We start from the raw sequence: 27,324 nt of genomic DNA, 5'->3' as shown, positions 1-27,324 counted from the left end.
TCACCCTCCTCCAGACATGATTCTACATGTCAATATCCTTCCTAGAATGTGATTCTGAGCACTGAATGCAATACTCCGACAACAGGCGTTTATTAGATGTGGTCCAGATGAGGTCTGACTAAATGGAGTCTGGCACACCCACTATTGCCATTTTCTCTGGACGTTAATACTTCTATTGGTAAAACCCAAGATGATAGCTTTTAACGGATCATCAGGGACCAAGCTAGGTCTCATCCTCCTCTAAGATGTCTCCTAGATCAAGATCTATGATTCTATGATGTTCTTATGAAAATCTAATTTCTGTTTAATTCCATTTTAAACAAAAGTACCAGTATGAAGAAACAAAAGGATAGTGGAGAAAAGTTGAGTATACCCTATTATTTCACAAGATCATAGAGTCTTTGAGTTGGAAGGAATCTCAGAAGTCATGCAGTCAATGTAGTCTTATCTGAGGCAGGAATGCCCTCTAAAACATTCTTCACACCATTTTACATGATAGCACATGTATAAATTGTATCTAATAGCTTACCAACTCAGGGAGGGGGAGGTGAAAAAGGGAGGCATAGAATTTGGAACTCAAAACTTTACAAAAATGTTTAAAAATTGTTTTAACATGTAACTGGGAAAAAAGTAAAATTAAATAAAATATTCTCCACAATGGACTGAGGTCCTCTTCTTGAGGATCTCCAGCAAGGAAAAGCTCACTACCTCCTCATAATAGCCTATTTCATTCTTGTTTAATTCTTATTGTTAGGAAAACTTCCTTTATAACAAGCCAAAACTTGACTCTGAAGTTTCTACCCAAGGCTCCTAGTTTGACCCTTTATGGCCAAGCAGGATAAAATAACCTTTCAAATACTTCAAGGCAGTTTCTCAAGTCTTACTTTTTTTCAGATTCACTAACCTAAGTTTATACAACTATTCATTGTGTGGTATAGTCTCCAGACCTCTCACCTGGCCTGAGGGGCATAAAAATCAAGTGATTGTCCAGCATCACACAGCTAGCATCTGTCAAAGGTACAGGTCTTCCTGACTCCAAACTCCATATTTTCTCTACTATACCAGACTTTCCCCACAGTTGACTGTGGCTTATATAAAGAAAATGTATATGTTGTATAAGGTATAGAAGTTCATCTCATTTTAAGGAAAACAAACAATGAACAAATTCATAGAGACAACATGGAATGAATAGTGGGTAGTGAACCAGCCTTGAAGTCAGAAGATCCATCCTTAAGATTATACTGGTTGTATAACCTTAGTCAAGTTACTTCACCTGTCAGGACTCTAGCCAATTCTCTAAGACAATTAGTTATAAGAAAAGTGCCAACCTGAATTGGTAGATGAAGTTTTCTTATTTAAGAGTTCCCTATATCAATGAAGGGCAGTTGGGTGGTACAATGGATACAGTGCCAGGACTAGACTCAGGAAGATTTATCTTCCTGAGTTCAAATCTGTTCTCAGATACTTCCTAGCTATGTGACCCTGGGCAAGTCACTTAACTCTGTTTGCCTCAGTTTCCTCACCTGTAAAATGAGCTGGAGAAGGACATGACAAACCACTCCAATATCTTTGTCAAGAAAACCTCAAATGGGGTCACAAAGAGTCTAACATGACTGAACAACAACAATACTGAAATCACAGGTCCAGTTCCTATTCCTGTCAAATATACACATTTTGGGGGTGATTATACTTATTTTTTATTTATATACATGTATATGTACATGTACACACGCACACACATATATAAATCCTTCACTTTACAATGGATTAATTGTAGGATTCCAAGTGCCTTAAACAAACAAGTTCATTGAGTTTATCTAAGACATAATTCAACTTACAAAACTTTGATTTACCAATGATGTTTCAGAGGAACACATTTGTTGTAGAAACAGAGTTCTATCCATGTGGTTTGTGGAGATCTGTGGTTGGAAAGTGCTATTTCCTACTTTTTCTACTCATTCATGGTGAAGGAATAATATCAACCACATTGAAGATTTTTAAATCCTGAAGTTAAGAAGGCTCACAGGGCCCCCAAACCTTCCAACTACTGCCTGAATCAACAATCCTGGCCGATGTCCAGTCCCCTGGCAGTCTGCCAGGCATGGAGAAAGGCAGGGAGGGGCCTTACCCAAGCCGGGCTGTGTGGAGAGCCACCCCGAGGGAGGAGAAGTTTCACAATGTCCAGGTTATTGTGATGGACAGCCACATGGAGAGGGGTGAGGCCATTCTACAGAGAGAGAAAAAAGAAAAAAAAAATTTAAAAGCCACCCAGGTTGAACACTAGCTCATTTTCTACATGTTGGGCTCAAGCCTTCCTAATTGGAGTCTGAACAGGGACAAGTCACACTATGGGCTCCCTCTCCCTTTCCTTCTCTTATTCTCTCCCAAGCAGGTCAATGTGAAACAAAGACAAGGTGAAATGAAGACCCAGGGTAGCCCTGACGAGGAAAGGAGGGCAACTTACACTGTGGCTGGGGTGGTAGGGTGAGGGAATGGGGAAAGGAAAGCTATCCTATTCTTGATTGCATACTGGAGATAGCAGTGATGGGGCTGAAGGGATTCTGGACTGCTTTTCTCCACAAGAGGTTCAGGTCTCCTTCTGTCTGTTGTCAGAACCATGTATTTCTCACCCACCAACTGTCTCTCCCGGTCACTGTCCAACTGGCAATGCCAAGTGGGAGCAGTGTGCCAAAATTCAGAGCCCTGATTCACAGTGCCCCTGGATTGACTTGGCACCAGAAGATTACGTTTCTGATCCTAGCTTTGCCACTTACTAACTGTGTGATCCTGGACAAATCAATTCCTTTTTCTGGGTCTTAGTCTTCTCATCTATAAAATGAGGGGGGTGGAGGGGAGACTAGATTAAAGTTTCTTTTAGCTCTTAATGACTCTAGCTATAGGGTGTCAGATTGAGGGGAAGCGGAGGTGGAGACAGGAGGGATGTTTTAAATTTAAAGAGCCAAAGAAAGGAATTGGTTCTTTCTGGGAAAGGAAGGGACTCTGAAGTTCAAACTCACTTTTCCAGCTGCATTTGGATGGGCATCCCTTTCCAGCAGTAGCTGAGCCACGTTTACCTTTCCATATTTAGCAGCAACATGGAGAGGGGTAAATCCTTTCTGAGGAGAAACAAAGAACATTAGAATCCTGCAGAGAATGAGCAACATTTTGGGGGAATACAGGGGATCAGAGGGAAGAAGGAAGGGAGGTCAGATGCTCTAAGAAACTAGACTCCCCAATGCTCATCAATTAGAGAATGGCCAACCAAGTTGTGGTATTATGACTGTGGTTGAATATTAGCATGTGAGATGAAATGATGAAGGGGATGGTTTCAGAAAAACCTGGAAAGACTTCTATTTCCCAATGGAATGAGCAGAACCAGGAGAACATTGTTCAGAGTAACAATATAGCTTATGAATGATCAACTGTGAAAGACTTATCTACTCTGATCAAGACAATGATCCAAGACAATTCCAGAGGACTTGGAATGAAAAATGCTATCCACCTCCAGAGAGAGAACTGATGAATCTGAACACAGAGTGAAGCATGCTTTTTTAAAACTTTCTTTATGTTTCTATTTGTTTTTCGACATGAATAATATGGAAAGATGCTTTGCATGACTTCACCTGTGTAATTGATATAATATTACCTGCCTTATCAATGAGTAAAAGAGGAGCAGGAGGGAGGGAGAAAATTTGGAACACAGATTTTTAAAAAAATGAATGTTAAAATAAATAAATAATGGTAATAATAGCAATAGTAAAAACTAGACACCCCAAGTTATAAGAGCATGGAGAAAGAACTAGTTTACTAAAGAGGTGAGAGTGACTGATCACTACCTCAGAGAGCAAAAGCAGTCAGGAAATCACCAGACTTCATGCAACTCTAATTACTGTGCCACTGATTCATCATTTATCACATGCTGCCTGGAAAGGTTATTTAACTTTTCCTGTGAACATGACTCCTTGACCCCACCAAAGAAATAGGTGTCTTCAGAATAGGATCATATCTTATCCCTCTTTTATTTCTCTCTGAACTTAGTAGAATGCTGTGCACCTAGTACATGGCCAATAATTAACCATGCATTTATGTACTGATTCCTTTTATTGCACCACTCTGGAAAGGGAAGAGACATGCCCAGCTGACAAACTGGAGCATGTCTGAAGGAGAATGCACTCATGTCTTCAATTATAACGTAAGTTCCTTGAGGGCAGGGTTATTAGAGAGTTGGGTACAAAGTAAGTGTTTAATGAATGCATGTTGATTTACCAAGTGAGCAAATGACTGAAATGAGGAAAGTACTCAATGCCAGGAAGACTGGTTGAAGAAACTGGGCAGGGGTATGTGTACTTGTTTAGGCAGAACTGCTGACTTAGGAAGGGCGTGATAACTGTCTTTAAATATTTGAAGGGCTATGACATAGAAGAGGGGTCATTTTGCTTGGCTCTAGAGGACAGAATCATGACCAATGAATAAGAGGCACAGGTAGGCAGATTGGGGGCTTGGCATAAGGAAACACTTCCCAACAATTAGGAAATGAACAGTTCATCTCCCAGCATAGTTGAGTTTCCCATCATCGCAGGTGTTTAAGTAGGGCTGGATGACGGCTTGTAGGGATGTGCAGATGGGATTTACTCTTCACATAGGGATTGGACTAGATGCCTTATGGAGCCCATTCCTAGCTCTCAGCTTCTATGATTCTATGAGCTCTCAACAGAGCCAAGCCTGAGGATGCCAACTTTCCCCAGCTGTTCTTAGGATCACCAAGACAGCAGAGATGACTACACAGGGATGCCCCTCCCACAATCAGTCCAGCCATCCACTTGCCTATTTGTTCCTCAGAGGTACAGAGAAAGAGATAAAAACCTTGGTCATGCACGCCTGGGAAGCTTCTTTTTCTAGGAGGGCCAGGGCTGTTTCCACATGACCCTCTCGTGCTGTGATGTGCAGAGGGGTATGTCCAGCAGTTGTGGCGAGGTTGGGGTTGGCATTGTTTTCCAGGAGAAGTTTCACCATGTTTGTATGACCGATACGAGCTGCACAGTGAAGTGGGGTCTGGTCATCCTGAATGAGGAGGAAAGAAACAAGTGAGGAGACAGATGCTTTATGTGACATGCACTTGGGGGCATAAAGGAAGAGTGAAATGAACTGTTGTATGTAATTCCATGTTTACTTTGGAACATATGTTAAGGATATCTATATAATTTCCTTTCTTCTTTTCTTCCTTTCTCTTTTTTCCTTTCTTTTTCCTTCCTTCATTTCTTTCTTTTTCCTTTCAATCTGTCATCTTTCTATTTATCTATACATCATCTTTCTGTCATTATCATCTTTCTATCTATCTATACATAATCCTTCTATTTACCTAGTACTCATCTTTCTATACATCCATCTACTTATCATCTATCATGAGGGTGTTATAAAATGAGGTCCTATAAACTCTGATGGATGATCCATTTCCTACTCTGCTTTGGATTTCCTTGATGTCAGGAACCAGAGCTTTACTTAGAACTGCTGAAAGGGAAAGGAGACATTTTCATTGGACTCTTCTGTTTGCACCCTAGGGTTGCTGGGCTTTGTTCAGCCCCAGAGAGATCTGAGTTACTGAGCCAGGATTCACTGTTCACATAGAACACATCCAAGATCCCGGGTCACACTGTGCAAAGTGCCAGCCTTCTGTCCCCAACAGGCAGGAGGGGAAGGAAACACTGACCCTCATCTTAGTCAATTGTACAAGTCCTTTGGTTATTCTATGAGTTACTCACACTCCTACCATTTACTTCAAAGCAAGGGCAAGTCATTCAGGATCAAAGAATGTATGTTCTTGTTACACTGGGAATACAGTCTCTGAAAGTTGCTGTTTTTTGTATTCTTTTGGAGTCACCCCTTTCCCTTTCTGACTTAGAATCTGTAGGTTTTATGGCATGGGAGACAGAGACTTCAAAGCCAGGAAGAACTGGGTTTGAGTTCTGACGGGCTCTGTGACGATGGGGAAGTGACTTCCCTTCTCGGTGGCCTAGGCCAATGGTGTCAAGCTCAAATAGAAATGACTGCATGCCTAGAAACCCACAAGGTAACATTATCTATGTTTTATTGTATCTTTATTTATTTAAAATATTTCCCAGCTACATTTTAATCTGGTTGAGAGTTTTGCTGCATGCTGGTGTGGGCTGTGAGTGATAACTCTGCTCTAGGCACCTCTCCAATAGACAGGTTGAAGAAAGAGTGCCCACCTCCACTGGTAGAGGAGGTTTCTTCATTTGAGAGTTTCTCTAGCAATGAAATCACAAGTCCAAACTCTATCCCTTGATTAAAGGCTACCAAAAAAACATGAGTCAGATGGAGGCAGAGTTTTCTGGATTAAGTCTCTCCCTCTCTCCCTCTCTCCCTCTCCCTCTCCCTCTCCCTCTCCCTCTATTGGGGTAGACAGTCTCTAAGAGACCTTCCAGTTCTAAATATTAGGAGCTCATGCTCCTGAGAATTGCTCACAAAGCTGGTCTCTTTGCCCAACCTGAGCATGAGTGATGGATAAGCTTTCTGCTTCAGATATAGTCTTAAGAAGAAATGCATTTCACTGAAATGGAAGGTCTGAGCTTCCCTCTTCCTCCCACCCCCTCCCTTTTTTCCCCTCTTGAACTCACCTTGGCCTTGGCATTAACTTTGGCTTTGTTCTGGAGTAAATATCTGGCTACTTCTGTGTGCCCAGCTCTGGCTGCCATATGCAGTGGTGTCTCCACTTTCTATAAAACAAAAAAATTTCTCAAGTGTTCATGGGTGGTTCATTCCCCCAATGATACATAGCAAACTCTCAGGCTCTTCCTTAATGTATCTCTTAATGTATCTTTATTCTTAGGAGTTAGAGTTCTCCCAGCAGGTACCTCTTCTTAATTTTAGGAAGCCTTGTAAGGAAAATTGCTGTGCCCCCTTCCCTAGGATAGTGGAGAAAAGGCTGGGGACAAGTGGGTCATGAAAAGACCAAAGAGGGTTAAGTAGCCTGTGGAAATGGGACCAATGTAGGCTAAGTACAATGGCCTGTTATAGAGAGATCAACAGAGTGACCAATTAGATGGTGTAATGGAAATACACTCACTATATGACTGGGCAGGAAAATGTGACCTGAATTTGGGAGCAATGAGTCCTAGGTGGTCTTAGCCAAGGTGTTTGCCACAGAACAGAAGAGCAGCAGAAATGGGAGAGCTTGGGGTCTTAACTTATGATGAGTTGCTTTGCATAAGGAATTAGCTATGGCAATGTGAGTTCATGGTGACAGTCGCATTAATTGACTTTTGCCCCCCCTTGACTCAGTTTCCTCTCCACTTATCTGAAAGAAATTAAATTCTAGACTATCTGTCATCTATCTATCTATCTATCTATCTATCTATCTATCTATCTATCTATCTATCTATCTATCTACCTATCTATCTACACATATACATATATATTCTAGATATGATAAAAATATATGTAAGTGGATTTCTTTTTTCCTTTTAAACAATTTATTAAATCTTATTTATATTTTTACAATTAGACATGAACAAACAGGAACATTTCATTACATTTTAAAAAGACACACAAAAAAGAGATTTGTGTATGAAACCATGAATCTCTATTATGTGCAGCTTGCTTTAAATGCACTTAAAAAGTGTACTCGGGTAACCTACATAGGACATTCCTGAATTGCTCTCCAGAACAAAAGACCGACACTGCCCTCACCATCATTATTATATTTCAGCTCACCTCCAACATTCAGAGGTTCTTTCTGTATATCTAAATTTGTAGGGAGTCAGTATAAAAAGAGTATCACGTCCCACCCTGAAGTTTCTCTTGCTCTGGGAATCATAGCCACATCCCAAGAGACATGATCTCACAAAGCTAATTAAAGCCCTTCCCTGGTCTCTGGATGCTAAGATAACAGGCTTTAGACCTTACCACATTGGAGACATTAGGTGATGCTCCCCGCTGAAGAAGATTCTTCACAATGGGAAGGTGCCCCATGAAGGACGCTACATGGAGTGGGGTCAGTCCAGACTGCAACAAAGAAAATCAATGTAAGAGCAAGTTCACTGTTTAATTGGGCAAATGCCAAATGTCGAGAATACTTACCTTATATAACCTATGGTGGTGGTTTTTGAGGGTGTGTGTGTGCGGTGGCAGGGTTGGTCTTTATTTCTTGGGTATATATGTGTTTAACTTGCATTTTGTGCCCTGGTGCCTTATGGGAGTGAGCAGACGGTGCACTGGGGTGGTCTGATAGCTCCTAAAGAGCAGGATGATGATGATGATGATGATGATGATGATGATGATGATGATGATGATGATGATAGCTATCATTTACATAGCGCTTACTGTGTGCCAGACACACTGCTTAGCACTTTACAATTATCTCATTTGATCCTCACAAGAACTCTGGGAGGTAAGTGTTATTATTATTCCAATTTTAAGATGAAGAACTGACTTGCCAGGTTGTCCTTTGGGAAAAGGACACTTCTTCCAAGCAGGACTGAAAGGACTACCAGGCTGAGGTGAAGCACTGGTCACCCTGAGTCTACCTGAGCCTATGACCTTTGGTCAGTGGCAGGATAAGATCAGTTTCCAGAAGTCAGCCCTACCTACCAGAGGTATGTCCTTGGAGGGGGAACACTCCAGCCTACTCCCTGTGACTCCTGGTGCCATGGGTGTGGTAATAAACCAGGAGGGAGGATTAAAGCTACGTGGAAATCATCCATGATTTGGCTGAAAGACTTAACAAAACACTCAAGCTACCTTCTGGTAATGGTCTTGGTGTCTGGAAGAGAGCTATGGACATTTTGTGGGAAATCCGGAAAAGGCCCTGAGCTGAGATACATTTCACCCCACCAGCATAACCTGCTGGAATGACCCACCTCAGATAAGGTCAAAGCAACTTAGGACTTGGGAGCTGCACAAATCCACCCATTAATGGGAAGCAAATCCTGAGACACAGGAAATCTCTAGTGGGCTGCTCTGCCTAATAAGATATACATCCCCAAAGCTTCTGGGTTGGGAGCTCAAACTGAGGAAAGAACAACAAAACCTCCAAGAAAAGAATCCGACAGCCTGCCAGAAAGTAACCTGTGTGCTCCCTGGGCTCTGAATGTGGAAAAGTGGATTACCTACCTCAGTGACTGCATCTATGGAAGCTCCCGTCTTGAGCAGCAACTCCATCACGCGGATGTGGTTCTTCTTACAGGCGATGTGTAAGGGCGTGAAGCCGTTCTACAACACAGTCAGATAGGAGATCCCACACACCAGTTCAAGAGCACAGAATGTCACCCTGTGTCTAGACTGCAGCCTTCGCAGTCATTAAAAGTCAGAAGGTTTCCACACATGAAATGCAAATAGATGTAAATCATGTGGCATACAGGTGGGTCTCCCTTTACGCAATAAAATGTTCCTCAACAAGTAATATCATAATCACCATCCTAATCTCTAGCTGCCAAGAAATTTTGTAAATCTAATGTTTATATATGCTAGGGGAGATTAGGATTTTGAGGGGTTTGGGTTTTGAGACTGGGTCTTCCTATCTCACTCAAGGTTGAAAGTAGAGTGAACCCATCATGGACCTGATTCCTATACTGATTGAAATAGAAATTTTAATCTGTTTGTATTTTCTGACTTGAGTCAGCTCACCCCTTCTTAGTCAGCTGGGTGGCTCTTTGTTCCTAGAAGCTCACCTTATTGGTGTTGGATTTAGTGTGGATATCTGGTCAGCTCTAGCCATTTTGTAGCTCAGAACTCCTGAGTTCAAATGATCCAACAAACCTGTCCTACCCAGCAGAAAGGATTATAGGCAGGGTATACTGGAGCCAACTCAAGCTCACTCATGAGAGCTGATGGTTGAATTTTCAGGGTGAAGATTCACTCCTCAGAAATTGACCAGTGCTATAAATCAGGACTTGATTTATTGTTTTTTGATTGTTTAGACTTAATAAAGTGATGGTGAAAATATCAAAAATGAAGATTAAACTTGGAAGTGTGTCATGTATCCATCCCACTCCACCCTCTGAGGACTGGTTGTTAAAAATTTATCAGCACACCACTTGGTTACAAGCATGTGTCACTACACCCAGCTAGCGATATGTTCTTTTAAGGAACTCCTTGCTGAATTCTTCTCTATAGGAAGAATTCTTTTGTAAAGCAATTTATGCAGCTCCCAGTTCCCATATGATAATTTGTATAAATTGAGACTTCTGTGCGTGAGGTTTGCATTGAGCAAGGTGCATCTGTAGTATGAGCTAACAACTTGTGTGGGGACAGGGACCATCCAGACACCTTTCCCTTTTCTTTCTTCTGGCCAGAGTGGCAAAACTAGATTCCTAGGCACACAGTATGAGTGGCATAAACACTCAAATTGGTGTTGAGTTGTAGAGAGTTCCCTGACCACATATAGGAGAGCCCGAGAATAATTTCAGGAACTCCTTAGAAGGGGTGGGGGAAGATACTTACAACATCTGGAGAGTTCTTGCTTTAGATTTGGACTCACTTCTAGGGGTTGTGAGTTCCTTTGAAAAGGCAAACATTTGGCCTGGACACATATGCAGAAAGATTCTGGAAGTGTTTCTGTTCTCTGATGACAACTCAGACTGGAGTAACCTCTCCCCATGTGAATTGCCAACTGATATGAAGTATCCTGGGCAAATCTCGTTGAAAACTTTATCCTGACTAAGGGCATTTCCCCCTCTTGTATTCACCCAGGGTGGGACAATAATGCAGGACATTTGGGGCTTTCAGAACTGGGTGAGGAGGGATGATATTTCACAATTGTCTGAATCCTGTCAAATGTCTCATAACTCACACTAAGACTGTAAATGCTACTGACACTTTTAGGACAAAAACTCCTCCGTTAGCCCTCAGCCCTCAGCCTTTTCCATTGTCCTTCCACTCACCAGGGCTCTGGAGTTGGGTTTGGCCCCTTTATCCAAAAGCACCTTGGCCACTCTATGGTGACCACAGTGGGCCGCTACGTGGAGAGGCGTCAGGTGGTCCAGGGTGATGTCGTCAATTTCTGCATTGTACTGTAGCAGGAGGCGCACGCAATCTAGATGGTCACCCTGAGCTGCCATGTGGATAGGGGACAAGCCATTCTAGGTGAAAAGAGGAAAAAAACATGCAACTTCAGAACCACCTTTCTAACTTTCTCTCCAGACCTACCGAACTGTGGCCTCCACTCTAGTCGAGCTATCTATCTCCTGAATACCTCTGTACCATGATCTAGTAGAAAGAATCCTGGATTTGGAGTAAAGGAACTGGTCCTAACCCTGGCTTGGCCATTTGTTAGTATTGGTGGGATGTAGGACAAGTGACTTAGCCTCCTTATGTCTCATTTTATTTGTCTATAAATTGTGGTTGTTTGTCTTTGATTTTCGAAGGGGACCCATAATATCATGAGGGTGATGTCTTGATTTGTATGTGAATTGGACTTCAAGTGAGCTGGACAACATCTGCAGCCTCACCCTCTTGTCCAGAGTCATTTTGGTCCAATGACAAGACAAAAGTCAGAATGACTGGTTAAGGCCTTTCCCAGGTCTCAAGCTGTCTTGAATATAGATACACTGAGGGTGATTAACTAGGAGATCTCTAAAGTCTATCACTGGCAGCACTAGGCCTGGAGTCAGAAAGACTCATCTTCCTGAGCTCAAATTTGGTCTTGGACCATTACTAGCTGTGTGACTCTGGGCAAGTCACCTAACCCTGTTTGTCTCTGTTTCCTCATCTGTAAAATGAGTTTGGAGAAGGAAATGGCACACTAACATCACATGAGGCCACAGAGACTGAAACATCTGAATAACAATAAACTTCATGGATAGAGGGAATTTTCTCTTCTGGGAATTCCCCTCTACCAGTGAGATCACAAATCTAAATCCGTTTATTGATACCTATTTGTCTATTCCAATCCTTTAGCATTTAATTACTTACTTCCTGATACTTTAAAAAAAAAAAAACAACTTTCCGTGCGTGCGTGCGTGTGTGTGTGTGTGTGTGTGTGTGTGTGTATCTTACCTTACAGACTATAAATCTCCTGGGGGCAGACACTATTGATCACAGTGCTAAGAACATTTAATGAGGCAGGTAGATTGGTGCAGTGGTTAGAGCAATAGGCCTGCAGTCAGGAAGACCTGAGTGCAAATCCAGCCTCAGACACTTACTAGTTGTGTCACTCTGGGTAAGTCACTTAACCTCAGTTTTTTCATCTGTAAAATAGAGATCAAAAGAGCACCTCCCTCTCAGGTTTGTGAGGATCAAATGATATAATATTTGTAAAGATCTTTGTAAACCTTAATATACTATGTATGCATTAGCTGTGATTATTAATAGTACTATAATACATGGGGAAAGTACTCAACAAATATTTATCAATGGAACGGTAGAATGTGAGAACTGCACTCAACCAGAGAGAGGATCCATCCCAAACCCTTCTTGTTTAGATGAAGAGATTTAGGCTGAAGAGGTAGAGGTAGAGCGACCTAACCAAAGTCATATGGAGGGTGTGATGGCAAAGCCAAGTCTCATAACTAGGTCTTCTGTCTCAGTCTAGCACTCCTTATATTACTACCACTGCCATTGCTACCAACTAGTAACTACTATTACCACCACCACCACCACTACTACTACTACCACCACTACCACCATTTATATAGCACCTACTGTGTGCCAGGCTTTGTGTTAAACATGTTACAATTATTCTCTTATTTGATCTTCACAACAACCCTGAGAGGTAGGTGCTATTATTTATCTGATGATCTATTACAACACACAGCTAGTAAGTGGTTGAGACTGGATTTGAACTCAGGTCTTCCTGATTTAGGCTTGCCTCTCTATCCATTACATGGCCCAGCTGCCAATGGAATTTGGGATGAAATCCCTTTGCTGCTCTAAACCTACAAACACATATACACAGTCTTTTCTTACATTCTTATTTTTTGTTTCTTGGCAATTCAATTTGGTCAATAAATATTCATCTTATGTTCATTTATTCAGTGACAGCACTTTGTTTGAATGTTGAGTTAATTTGATGGTAAATGAAATTAAAGATAGACAATTTACATTATAGTATAGTGGTAGAAGATTAAATTCTGGGCCCAGAAAGAAAATTTTCTAAAAGGTTGCTCATATACATGAACATTAGTAGCATTACCTTTCATTGGCATGGTGCTTTATATTCTCCAAAATGCTTTAAAATTTTTTTAAATTAATATCTCTTGTTTTTACATTACCTTCATTTCCAAATATATCCCTTCCTTTCCCTTATTTAGACAGTCATCCCTTGTAGCAAAGAATAAAAAAAGAAAAAGAAACACATAGCACTTTCACACACATGATGCAAAGGAAGGAGTGTTGGATTTGGAATTGGAAGATGTGGGTTCAAATCCTGGCTCTGCCACTGAAAGCCTGTGGGACCTTGGGCAGGTCATTTCCTATGTCTTGGCCTCATTTTCCTTAGCTCTCATGAGGGGGTCAGGCCAGATGGCCTCTAGTTCTGTGATCCTATGACCCAGCTCTAATCCTTCGATCCAAGGGAATAAGGAAGTATGGGCGCCACTAATTTGATCTTTACAACAAACCTGAACAGTTCTCTTAGTGGGCTTATTTTCTAGATGAGGCTCAGAGAAGGTCAAGTGACTAGTTCAAAGTCACAGGGCAAATCAGGGATGGAACCAGGACTGAAAAGCAAATCTAACAGAGACCGTACTCTTCCTGCCCCTTTCAGGGGAGGAATCCTCCAGTATTATAAATAATGTGGAACAATATGGACATGTCTACATAAGTTTAACAGAGATGATGGACACCAGTTGTTGTTCTTAAAGTAGAAAGTTCCCAGTGGAGGTGGCCTGGGGTGGTGCCCTTTGTTATCTAAGGGAGCCAGTATGGTGTAGGATGTAGTATCAAACAGAAACAGAGGCCACTAAACTATAAATAAGGATGCCTACTGACTTGGAAAGCCACATATTAACATTATCTATGTTTTATTGTATTTTTATTTATTTGTTAAATGTTGCCTAATTACATTTTCAGTCTGGGCTCAGGCTGCATTCAGGAGTACTGTGGGCTGCATGTAGTGCCTTTGTACATGTTGTATATGACACAAGACTTGGAGTTAGGATGATGTGGATTCAAATCCTGACTCAGATACTTCTTGTAGGACCCTGGACAAGTCACTTAAGTTCTCCGTGTCTCAGTTTCCTCATCTGTAAAATGGGAAGGAGGAACTCAATGGACTCTAAGTTTCATTTAAGTTCTAAACCTGTGATCCCAGGAATACTTATGATTCCCATTTTATAGGGTTATTGTAAGGAAAATGCTTTGTAAATCTAAACAAAGCATATAGAAATGAGTTATTCATTGGGTTTTGTCTTTTCTTCCCAGCACTTAGCACAGGGCCTGGCACATCTGACCCTTGTTCAGTCCTTTTCAATCATGCATGACTTTTTTTTACTCCATTTAGGGTCTTCTGAGCAGAGATACTGGAGTGGTTTGCCATTTCCTTCTTCAGCCTGTTTTAGAGATGAGGAAACTGAGGCAGAGTTAAGTGATTTGCTCAGGGTCACACAGCTAGAAAGTGACTGAGGCTAGTTGATGCTAAATAAATGTTTATTGAATTGAATTCGTAGTAATAAACAAATCTGGACACAACCTTCAGATTTTGACCTTGGAAAAGAGCCTTCAAACATGAATGAGGCACACACCTTGGTTTTGGCCTGGATGGGAGCCCCATGGTCCAGCAGGAGCTCTGAGATTCGCACATGTCCATTTCTAGCTGCACAGTGGAGAGGAGTCAATTCATCCTTACAAAAACAAAACAAACAAAACCTCAATTATCAGAATCCACTCAAAGAAGACGATAATGAGCATCCTCACAGCCACCCTTTGTTAACACAGAGTGCCGTTGTACCCATAAGGACGATCCCTTTGTCTTTGTCTGCACTGTGGCCTCACACTGTTCCGCTAGCCTTTCTGGTGCATTGTTAATTAGGTCACCGAGAGAGCCCACTGCTCATCCAGAGAATCTGCCTCCAGTGCAAAAATCCCTCCCCTTGCATTTCCACAGCTGAGCTCCCTGGTGGGTGCGGCAAGCACAAAACCTACCTTGGTCCTCGTTTCTATCTCAGCCCCACGATCCAGCAGGAGTCGTACCATGATCACATTCCCTCTGCGAGAAGCGATGTGAAGGGGAGTGATGCCATTCTGGAAAAGAGGCAGAGAGAAGTCAGAGCTCTATCTCAGACACAGATGATGTACTGCTCTGGGGATAGCAGCTCCCATTCAACCTGCCTCTCATGCACACGTTTTCCTTCCTTTAAGTATTTCAAAAACACTTAAAAGATGGGAACCAGCAAGGCTATCTATGGTAATGCAGCCGCAACCAACACTGATTGAAATGAGTTCCGAGTTCCGTGCCCTCTCTGCCAGATGAATCTTCCTAAGATTACCAAATTCTGTCCTGTGGCAGGGATGTGGTAGCCAGCTCCAGCAGATCTTCATTAGTAGATCTGGTGATAGCACTCTTCTGACAAACCTTCAGTGACTTCTTTGTGTGGCATTCAAGGCTCTCCACAATCTGTGGAAACCCTCCCTCTTCAGCTTTACACCTCACCCTCTCGATGTCCTTGGTCCTCTTTGAAAATGAAGGGTGAATAATGGTAACAACTATCCCCTACTCTCCAACACCATCCTCTATGCTTCTGCCAAACTATACTGTTCCCTCTATCCTGGTCTTTCCCACCTCTAAACTTTTGCTCATACCATACCCAAAACTGCCTCCCTGATATCTAGGACTGTTGGATTCCCACCCATCATTTTAAGCCCAACTCTAATGCCCACATCTCCATTAAGTCTTTCTTAATTCTACTTTCCTGCTTCAGACCTCACACCATTCTTTCCTCATACTTCTCTAATGTTCTTAGACATTATTCTGTATTATGGCTGTGTCTGTGTGTGATCTAACCCTTATTGGATGACAAGCTCCATCAAGGCAGGGATCATAGTTCATCCTAACTTTACATTTCCACCAGGGTCTAGCCTTGTGCTATGCACACTGGACACACACTATGAATGTTTGCTGAATTGGAATGAAAAACTTAATGATAAGAAAAAACTTGGTTGTGTGTCCCATTAAATGAAAGGGTGAATGTAACTGATTATTAACAAACAAAGCCATTATCACCAAGGGTCAAAGCCTAGAGAATTTGCCAGAAAGGATGAAAAAGACTTTAGCAAGGACCAGAGATGTGCTTGACTATTAATATCTTCCTGTTTCTAGTTTAGAGGTGGGGCACCTGTGGCCTCGAGGTCACATATGACCTTCTAGGTCCTCAAGTGTAGCCCTTTGGCTGAATCCAAACTTCACAGAACAAATCTGAATTTGTTTTGTGAAATTTGGATTCAGTTAAAGGGCTGCATTTGGGGACCTAGAGGGCCACCTATGGCCTCAAGGTCACGGGTTCCCCACCCCTAGAATCCCCCTTCTCCAAACCCTCCATGTCACAACTACTAAGTTAATATTTCTAGACAAATGGGTCTGATGACGCTAGTCCCCTGCTCAGAAACCTTTAATAGCTCTGCATTGCCTCTAAGATAAAATACAAACTTCTCAGCCCAGCACTTAAAGCTCACCACAACAAGGCTTCCACCTACCTTCCAGACTTATTTCATACTATCTCTTTATACACAATGTGTTCCAACCAAACTGACATACTAGCTGTTACTGAAATTTGGCATTCTACTTCCACACCTTTGTACATTCTCCTTGCCTAGAATACATTCTCTCCTCACCTCCAGTTCTTCAAATCCCCGGCTTTTCTCAAGCTTCAGCTCAGTTGTCAACTATTATAGAAAACCTTTCCTGCCCATCCCACCCTGAGTTGTTTGTGCTTTCTTCCTCCTCAAATTATCTTATACTTATTTATCTGCATACATGTTGTATCCCTCCTTCCTGGTAGAATATGATCTCCATAAAGGCAGAGTCTGTTTTGTTTATTTTTACATGCCTAAAAGCTAGTACCGTGCCTCACACAAAACACACCCTTAAAAATATGTATTTGTTGAATGGTGAAATTGAAATATTCTCCAAGTATCTTAGTAACTGTCAGAGTGAGAAAGAATACTCAGAGGCTCCTTAAAAGGTCACTACATCACTCAGACCCCCACGGGATGATTGCAAGAGGAGCCTGGTTAAGTTGTTACCTGTGGAGTAAAGTTGACACTGGCACCCCGGTTTAGTAGTAATTGGGCCACGTTGAGGTTCTCATAGTGGGCTGCTATGTGGAGAGGTGTGAATCCTGTCTGTTGAACAAAGAGAAGAAAAACTGATCAGTAGAGTCTGACTGACTGCCTTGGTACCTGGGGACACTGGTTGTGATCCAAGGAACTACCAATGTACTCCAGATTGGGGCCAGATGAAAAATATTTCCTGTTGGGGGCCAAATGTTCACTGGTAGATCCCTGCTTGGTGAGTTACAGGAACATAGCGAATGACTTTTGTCATTTATCTAGTGGCATACTGGAATCCCCCCAGGAGGTAAGCATGGTATATAGAATCATCATGAGCTCACTATCAATCAGGATCCAAGATGTAAATGGGATTTTTTCAACTTAATTCATGGACTTGATGGTCAATAGGTTCACCTAATTAGTGAATAATACGAACCACATTGAAAGGCAGTGGATAGAGAGCTGGGCCTGAAGTCAGGAAGGCCAGAGTTCAAATCTGGTCTCAGACACTAGTGATATGGCCATGGGCAAGTCAGTTAAAAAAAAAAATCTTTGTTTGCTTTAGTTTCCCCAACTGTAAAATGGGGATAATAACAGCACCTTTCTCTCAAAGTTGTTTTGAGGACCAAATGAAATAATATTTGTAAAGAGTTTAGCACAGTGCCTAGCACACAGTAAGTACCTAACAAATACCTGCTTATTTACTTCCCAACAAGGTCAAGAAAGGTGGGTTGATTCTTTCTCTTCTGATTGTTGACCTAGGGATTTTTACCTGTCTAACTCTGCCTCACCATGTTGCAAATGCATACTTATAGTCACAAGAGGGAGCAGGAGGGAGAGAATATGAATAGTAAATCCATTCTTGGTCCTGCTTTTGCAGGACTCAGTGAATATATCCTAAGCATAGTAACTCAAAGCACAGTGCCATGTGCCTGACAGGGGCCTAATAAATATTGAATGAATGAATGAATGAACGGAGTTAGTGGTGTCCTCCTTACCTACAAGGATGATAATGCTAAATGGGCAGTGTGGTACAAAGGAAGGACTTGGAAATCAGAAGACCTGGTTTGGGGCTCCAGCTCTCATACTTCCTTACTGTTTGGCCCTGGGTGAGTTCTCTCTCTGAGCCTCAGTTCTCTCATCTATAAAATTGGCACATCTATAAAAAAACACTGAGCCGTTTACCTCACAGGGCTCTTGCTTTCTAAATTGCCTAGTGTGAGATAAATACATACTATTACGGTCCAGGGGTGGCCTTAGCCCATTGCTCATCATTACTCATCATTTCTCTTTACAGCCTCTGCCAGAAGGCAAGCTAGGTTAAAAAAAAAGGGTGAAAAATTCAGTGCTGGATCAGTCATATGGCCACAATAACCTGGCTGGACACATTTGTGGATGACATAGGGTGATAGGAAATACACACTGCTTGCCGGTGGTATTTCTACCGCAAGGCTAATTGTGATACATAGTTTGGGGGTTGTCCATTTTGGTACTGAATTTGCATAATATTCATTTTCATCACTGGTTTGGGTTAATTCATGCCCAACATCTCATAAATTACTTGCAAGAAGAAGCCTCTGTTCAGTGGCTCTAGACAATGCCTGTGTCCCATAGATTTAATGTTCTAGACATCTGAATTCCTCAACTGTGTAATCATTCCCTTACCTTGGACAGCACATCTGCATTTGGGTCATTTTGGAGTAGGACGGCGGCGGTTCTTGTGTCATCGTTTCGAGCTGCGATGTGAAGGGCTGGCAGACGCACCTTTCCTTTTGTCCCATAGTTGATCAGGTGAGCTACCACATTCTCATGGCCCTGCTGCAGAGCCACAGCCAGTGGTGTGAAGCCATCCTGACCAGAAAATAAGTGGAACAGGGCGACATATTAGAGGATGACTTTGAGTAATTCAACTAACTTTGCAGATACTCATTTTCCTCATCTATAAAATGAACAACTTAGCCTTATAGCTCCAAAACTTTGTCATTAATAATAATAGTGATAGAAGCAACAACTGATTTTTAGGGTTAAAAGGGACCCTAGAGACAGCCTAGAGCAACTACTCTTTTTAAAGATGAGGGAAAAGGCTCAGAGACAATGCAGCTAAGCTAAGACCAGTCAGGTATTAAGCAGTAGAGCTGGAAGTCAGAGAATCATAGAAACTCAGGGTTGCAAGGGACCTCAAAAGGGCCCATCTAATCCAATCCAGAAAGGAGGCAGTGTGGTAGAGTGGAAGGAACTCTGACTCTAGAGTCAAGGGACCTGGATTCGAATCATGCCTTTGAAATTTATTCCCTGTGTGACCCTAGACAAATCATTTAAGGACCCTGGACTTTTTCCTCCTCCAGGTTCCTTCCAGCTCTGAATCTATGATGCTATGAATAAGAATTCCCTCTACAACCTACTCAACAAAGTGGTCAATTCAGTCTTTCAATTGAAGACCTTCTAGGAAAGAGAACCGATGGATCACCGCCTGAGGAGGGCCATCTTATTTATGGATGGTATTATTAGGAAGATCTTTTTTTTCTTACATCAGTCTCAGATTTATCCTTCCCACCCCACTTCTGCCACCCAGATCTCCTGATGCTTAGTCCAATGCTCTCTCTACAAGCAGATATAACCTTTCACCAGGTTGGCCCTCTCTCCTTGAAATGTGGAGTAACTCAAAGCTGACTTATTGTGGGAAATTTACATGTGTGTACTTAGGCTTGAAGAGGACATATATGCAGACTGACAGCCAGGACAGTGCTTCTGTTTACTTGACAACATCACATTACAGGCTTTCTGCAGAACTCTTTAGAGTTCTAGTTGGTTATGTCCACAATTAGGACTCTCTGAATTAAGGTGGGAAAAAGAGTATCGTTGAGTTGAAAACCCTTGAGTTGGAGGGTGCCATAGAGACCACATAGTTGAAATCTCTTATTTTGTAGGTGATGAAATAAACCCTGAGCAGTTCATTAACTTGCCCAAGGTGATAGAATTATTCTGAAAAAAAGAGGGGGTGGACCAGATGCTCTGAAGGTCCCTTCCACCTCTTATGTTTACCATTGTTATCATCCACAAGCATTTGATTCTCTGATATTTCTAGTAATGAGGGTTCTTGGAGTGCTCTTGCTCTTGCTCTCTCTCTCTCTCTCTCTCTCTCTCTCTCTCTCTCTCTCTCTCCTTTATATCTTTTCTATTTCTCTTTTCTCCCTTCCCTTCTCTGTCTGTTCTCTCTCTCCTTCCTCCTTTTGTCTCTCCCTTCTCTCCTTTTCTTTCCATCTCTCTTTTCTCTTTTCCATCTTCCCCTGTCTCTCTCTCCCTCTTCTTTTCTCCAACTTTATCTCCTCTCCTCCCTCTCCCCTTTCTTCTCCTCTTCTTTCTCCCTCCTTCCCTCCATCCCCTCCCTTCCTCTTCTTCCCTCTTTCTTTTCCATTTCTTTATCTCTCTTTTCCCTCCCTCTCTGTCTTTTTTCTCTCTCCCTCCTTGCCCCTCCCTCTTTCCATCTCTATCTTCCTTTTTATCTCCCTTCCTTCCTTTCTTTCTTTCTTTCTTTCTTTCTTTCTTTCTTTCTTTCTTTCTTTCTTTCTTTCTTTCTTTCTTTCTTTCTTTCTCTTCTCTTCCTTTCTCTCTTCCTTCCCTTGCTTCCTTCCTTCCTTCTTGTCTATTTTCCATATCCTTCTCTCTCTCCCCCTCTCCATTTCTCTTTTCCATCTCTGTCTCCTCTGTCTCTGTCTCTCTCCCTCATATTCTGTCCTTTAGCAGTTTGTGCTATAGTGGGTTCTAGCGACTTTTGGTGTTTTTCCTATCTTTCCCTTCAAATTCTGAAAGGTCAGGGATCATATACTCTACTCCCTGGGCACCTTTCCCACCATCACCATGGGAATCCAGTGGTCTCCAAATAGCAGATGCTGAGCAGGAATGTCCTTCCCCTGACTACGGTGGTGACTTTATAAAAGTGTTGCCAACCATCAGTGTATCTTTATGGACAAGTACATTTGCCACTAAGAGGGATGTGACTAAGAGGGATGATGGCATTTGACCCAGGTACTCACCTCTGTAGCGACGCTCTGATTTGCTCCATTTTCCAGCAGAAACTTAACAACTTCCAAGTGATTTTCCTGTGCTGCCATGTAGAGGGGCGTGAAGCCTTTCTGTGAGCCAAGAAAATAAATCATTATGGGCATTAAAGTAAGACCCTCTATTAGCCTCTTTTTCAAGCAGGGATGGGAAGAAGCTTGCCTTGAATTCCATTTCATCAGGTACCAAGAAAGGCCCTTCCATTTTGGTCTACCATTGCAAAAATGCACAGTAGTCATGAGATTTTAGTAGTGTCCTCTTTAAAGGCTAGAACATGATCATCACTCTTTCATTTTTTTTCTCTGCCTTCATCTATGTATCTGTCCTTTTCTTTTGCTCATCCTCCATTTTTCATTTTGCTTTCTCTCCCCTTCTTTCACCTAACCATAACTAAAATGAGATTTATTTTAAAATTTTTTTTATTAAATTGGACTTTATGTTGACTGTTGAAAAACAAATGAGTGGTTATGTTCCAACTTTCTTTCTCTTTAAAAAAGGGGTAACTGGTTTATTACTTTGGCCTTACACCATTTCTGTAGGAATCTCTGTCTCAAAGTCTTCAAGAGCATGAGAGAAGATGTATGATTCTCTTTCACACATGAAAATGCAAGCCTCTCTCTAGGGTAGGAAGGTGATTCCTCCAACCATATGTTTGTTGACAAAGGGACAGAATTAAGAAAAATCCTGTACCTTGTAGTTATAGGAAGGGGGTTGGTTTTAGGTGTTGTTATCACCATCATTTCAATATGTTATTTATTATAAACTTAACTTCAAACAATAATAAAATTTTAAGAAACACTTAAAAGTTTGCAACAAATTAAACTTAAAGGAAAACAAAGACCATCAACTTATAGATATCTGTATCAACAGTTAGTCCCTCCCTTTATGTCTCCTTTCATTCTCTTAGCTAATCCACCCCATGATATATATATATATATATATATATATATATATATATATATATATATATATATATATATATATATATATACATACACATATACATGCATGTGCATATATAAACATATACATACACACATATAATAACATACACAGACACACACACACACACTGTGTACACTGATCTGGTTTTGTTTTCTTCACTTACTTCAACCACAAGAAAGATATGCCCAAGATGGAAACTCAGTAAATGTTGGCCTAGCAGAGCCATAACTAGGAGTCCTAGAACCTGGAGAGAGGGCCGCTTCTATCATCCTCTTCTCTTGACTTCCCTAAGTCTATGACCCTATGCTGTTCTCATCCTTTCCTCCAACCTTATAGGGGGATGGGCTAACCCAGAGCTATAAAGGATGGGGATGATATTCTATGGACTGCTGTGGGGAGTGTTTCCCCATCCCTGATGTTGGCAACTGGGACAAAGCCCTAGTTGCTTTGCCCTAGTTACACATCTAGTACTTCCCTGCCCTTTTACCACCCCTCAGTACCCTATCAACCTAGTGTGATGGAGGTCCATGATGGAGATCTAGTTTTAGTATGCTCAGAAACTTGTGATTTAAAATTCACAGAACATAATGACAATAGAAATGAAGTAAGAGCAATAATAAATAGATGCTTGGAAACCATTATCATTACTGTTGGAGGCAGAATTAAAGATATAGATGTGTGTTTATTTGAGCAGGAACTCATCAACACATAGTTGGGTGAGAATGGTAGAAGAATAATCAAAGAAGAAAGGTATTGCCTTCCAGACAGTCAAAACATGACTCAGTTTACTGAAAGGAAGTATGTTACCTGAGACTGTGCGTTGACGTTAGCTCCATAGTTGACGAGTTCCCGAACCACTTCATCTTGACCTGCTAGGGCAGCAATGTGCAAGGCTGTGTTCCCCTTCTGAAACGCATCATGGATGGGAAGGGCAAAGGTCATTTACTATACAGACATCACAAACAACTCCTTAAATATATTTGGACAAAGAAGCCAGGTAGATGATCTCTAGGGTGCCTTCAGTCTCTAAAATTCTATGAGTCTAGGAAAAGAGGCTTCAATTGACTTTCTTCATGGGAGGATGGAATAGGGTGTGTATGTGTATATGTGTATATGTGTGTGTGTGTGTGTGTGTGTGTATGTGTGTCCAACACTCCTCTTGGACAGAGATGCTCCTGGTTTGACAAATAGTCAGCATTTCTCCAGATGCCCACTGCTTGGATAAGCCCAAGGATGCTTTCCTCAGGTATCTCTTGCTGTATTGTCTGTCTGTGGTTCTGCTGGATGATGGCATGTGTGTAGGACCCTCAGCCAAGCCTGAACAACCAGAAAGAGTAGGCCCCCAGTTTTTGTGTTCTCAGCACTCAGACTTGGGAAAATACCCATAACAAATGCAAAAAGAAAAGTTCGTGCCTAAGTGAAGGCCTAACAGAATGGGAAAGTTGGGAGGAGGGCAAATTAGGGGGCAAAGAAAAAGGGAAAGAACAAAGACATGAGGTTTGTGGGCTTCAGATTATGTGGAGAAAATTGGAACGGAGGGAGAACCTAAGAAATAAGAAAGGGAAATGTTAAAGGAAATGAGAAAGAAAAAAAACAAAAGATAGAAGAAAATGTGATCTGATTATAATGAGAACAAATGAAATAGGGAAGAATTAGCCAAATGAGGGAGGAAAAGATGCCAGAGAATGAATAGTGGAAGCAAAATAGGAAGGCAATGAGAATCTGGAGAGAAATGTTCTTTACGAATAAAGGGAAATAATAGAGAGATCAGAAAGTCATATAGGATCCAAGAAAGAGACAGTAATTTTCTTCCCTCTCTTTTTTTACTTGCCCTGAAATGGTCCTGGGTATATTTAAAACCAAATCAAAAGGCAGGAGAGGGATTAGTAGGCATTGCTTGCTGGTAGTGATGGAGCCCAGGCTGCCTGCCTGCCTCTGTATTCTTCCTCCTCTCTTGTGAATCCCATGGGAACACATCAGCATATTTTAGATGGTGCAGTGGATAAAGGGCTTGGTCTGGAGTCAGGAAGGCCTGAGTTCAAATGTGGCCTCGAACATTTATCATGACTCTGAGTAAATCATGTAACCTTGGTCTTCCTCTGTTTCTTCACCTATAAGATGGGGATAATGATGAAAGCAACCTCACAGTCTTGTTGTGATGATCAAATGAGCTCATATGAATGTAAAGCACTTTGCAAACCTTTACAGCATAATATATATAAATGTCACTTATTCTCTGGAGTGGCTGGATCACCACCACCCATGTGACCCCCTTAGGATGCTGACTTGGGCTGGGGATGTTGGACTTGTCCGTTCTTGTAAGTCAGGGGCAAGAACCTTACTTGAGCTCATTCAATTACTAAGTAATTTAAGCAGTGGAGGGGTGATCTGACTTCATTCTTTACAACTCAAATATAGTGCATGGATTTTAGCCAACAGCCACCTAAACACTTAATCGATCACAGGAAATTTAGGACCAGACAAGCAAGGGATCCTAAAAAAGATACTGTCACTGTCCATGGTAGCTAAAGAAACTTTGTTCCAAGGCACTGAGAAGTGCTTAACAACTTACAAAGGGCCTTGCTTGCAGGCACAAGGACCACTTTAAAAAATCCATATATAGAAAGTGAATGGAGATAAATTTCACTGAAGGGTCACTGGATATTAAAACTATGCTTCCTCTCCAAGTACCTCATCCAAGTCCCCTAATTGTCTTCCTTTGTGCCTTTAGCTGGGAGAGTAAAGAGGGTCTGGAGGGATAAACCTTAGTGCTCACACACCACAGGTGTTGTCTGTAAGGGCCAATAGGGTCAAAATTGGGTTGCTGAGATCACCTCAGCCATGGGAACAAAAGGGCACTGTACCACACCCCTCAGATCCCATGCCACTCAGACACCTCTGTGGACAGAGCAGTGGTACCACTGTGTTATCATCTGGGAAGGTAAGCCCAGGAACTGAGTCCTCCTTTCAGCAGAGGAGGTCTTCTCTTTGACTTTTGCACTGGTCCCACTTCATCACCAAAAGGATCATCCCCCTACCAAAAGAGGTCAGTACTAAGTACTAAGTGAATGCACAGAGACTAATGATTTTTTATAGAAGTTCAAGCTCTTGTACTTTTTCTTTAAGAAGTTTTGGCCCTTGTGTGAGACTGACTTGCTATATACCAAGTGTAACAGGTCTGTTGGCCAACATAGTGTCTTTAGGAATCAGGGCTTAGATGGAAGGTGGAGTTCTGAGGGGTCTGACTAACAGAACCCCCCAGCTTCAAGGCAACTCCAGTCCTCATTTTATTCAGAGGCGGATATTTTCAGGGAGGAGGACAACCTTGGCTTCCTAACCTCTGACTCCGTAGGCAAGAGGGGCAGTACTGAGTTAGTGAGGATCCCGGTCCACACTAGGACTCAGTGGTGCAGAAACACCCTTGGGGGAGGAACAAAAGCAACTGGAAGACACTGGGAAATTGACTTACCCCCAAGACATTCTGCATGTGCTCTAGGACAAGCGCACCCTACCCCTAGGTCAGGGGAAGAGTCGCAGGGGGAGGGGCGTGCTAGCGGCGCTTCTTTCTCTGCTTGATCTTTCAGCCTGAGGTAACAGCTGCCCTTGAAGGAGCCAGGAAAAATTATTTAGCTGTATTTTGATGCACAAAAATACCCGGTTTCTCCGCTTGCAAGAAGTCAAGAGATCTCGTGAAAGGGAGGAGGGTCAGCAGTTGGTGCTGAGTGGATGGAAATGGAGGAGGGGGCCTCCCATGGAGATTAATAAAGGTGATGGAGGAGCACAGCTCTGCTCTGCTGTCTGTCTTCATGGACAGACTCAGAGCCACCAGGGAGCCGTGGCTCTCTGCTCTTAGGGGGTGTGGGATGGAAGGGAGAATGCAGATGTTTCACATTAAAAAAAATTACTAACCATGGCTTATGGGCATGTTGGGTGGATTTTAGTGTTTTTTTTTTTCATTTCCAGCCAGCGGGATGCTGCATGTTTTGAAATCTGTCCTGACTTGGACAATTGTTTCCCAGATTCCGTTTGTCCCCATCACTACACCTCCTCTCTTCTGCATGAAATTCCGAAACTCACATTGGCTTAGGAAATTTCTATAAATAAAGAAGGATACACCAAGTATTTCCTTGCAAAAACAACCATTGAAAGGGAAATTCAGAGACAGTCAAAAATGTTGAAGCAGACTGTCTTTGCAGCTCTTGGGGACCAGCCAAAGCGAGAATCTTAGTCTCTGGTGTCTCAGAGCCTTGTCAGATGGCTTGGCTCCTGCACCCAAGGCAGGTGATAGCATCAGGAGAGGGAAAAACATTAAGTTTTTTTTAAAATCTCGCACAAGGGACACAGAGTAAAGCATTTAAATTGGGAAAAACTACCTCACAGGTTTACAAAGCCATCGCCAAACCTTGTAGATCTGCATGGCAAGATTCTTTTTCACTTTCTGCAAATGAAATGAAAATTACAGAATTTTACCTCAAAGAGATGATTCCACTGTCACAATATTTTGGTGGCTCCCTTCATAACCATAAATTATACCCTCTTCTCTCTAGTGCTGTTCTGGGCTCTTTGCGCTAAAGGTGGCAAAACATTTGCGGCTTGATACTGCTGCCTGCGAAGCCATTTAATAAAGAGCAAAACCGCAAAATAAGATGGAGATGGGGAAAAACTCGAGGAGAAAAAAAGAGACAAAATTAAAAGAAAGGAAGAGGGAAAGGTGAGGGGGGAGAAAGGCAACTCGAGAGACAGTATTGTGGAAATCCAAGTTAGTTTGCTTTTCAGAAAGTTACCTGTGTATTTATAAAAATGGAATAGAAAGGATAAGGCTTGACTACAGAGTAATGAAAGCCAACCCACAAGACAGACAGATATACAAATTAGTTTCATTACTTTATAGTCACACTTCTATTAACTGTATTCCTGAATTGTTCATGTAATGGAATTTTTAGGATCTACTGAAATGGGGATACCCCTCTGTTACATCTCTCTTGAACACCAAGATCTATTAGCATATTCCAAATTTCTCCCACAATCATTCTCTGATAGAATATAAACTCCTCAAAGGGATGTTGTAGTTTTGTCTCTGTATTCCCAGCACTTAACATA

General features: G+C 41.9%; 1 protein-coding gene across 6 annotated transcripts in view; it reads right to left on the bottom strand.

Moving 5' to 3' along the window:
• ANK1 (ankyrin 1) overlaps positions 1-27,324 on the bottom strand; it is a 188,241-nt gene that overhangs the window by 78,032 nt on the left and 82,885 nt on the right. For all 6 annotated transcript variants that reach the window (XM_072635086.1, XM_072635085.1, XM_072635084.1 and 3 more), the window contains exons 4-16: positions 23,032-23,130; positions 21,255-21,353; positions 18,886-19,071; positions 17,194-17,292; positions 15,097-15,195; positions 14,697-14,795; positions 10,899-11,096; positions 9,130-9,228; positions 7,924-8,022; positions 6,636-6,734; positions 4,864-5,061; positions 3,018-3,116; positions 2,129-2,227 (exon numbers count right to left, since the gene is read on the bottom strand). In XM_072635086.1, coding sequence (XP_072491187.1) covers positions 2,129-2,227; positions 3,018-3,116; positions 4,864-5,061; positions 6,636-6,734; positions 7,924-8,022; positions 9,130-9,228; positions 10,899-11,096; positions 14,697-14,795; positions 15,097-15,195; positions 17,194-17,292; positions 18,886-19,071; positions 21,255-21,353; positions 23,032-23,130 — 1,572 coding nt within the window. The remainder of the gene's footprint in view (positions 1-2,128; positions 2,228-3,017; positions 3,117-4,863; positions 5,062-6,635; positions 6,735-7,923; positions 8,023-9,129; positions 9,229-10,898; positions 11,097-14,696; positions 14,796-15,096; positions 15,196-17,193; positions 17,293-18,885; positions 19,072-21,254; positions 21,354-23,031; positions 23,131-27,324) is intronic.

Source organism: Notamacropus eugenii, chromosome 1, assembly GCF_028372415.1.
Source record: "Notamacropus eugenii isolate mMacEug1 chromosome 1, mMacEug1.pri_v2, whole genome shotgun sequence".
Taxonomy (NCBI): Eukaryota; Metazoa; Chordata; class Mammalia; order Diprotodontia; family Macropodidae; genus Notamacropus; species Notamacropus eugenii.
The sequence above is the reverse complement of the archived record's forward strand: the minus strand, read 5'-3'. Positions and strand labels throughout refer to the sequence as shown.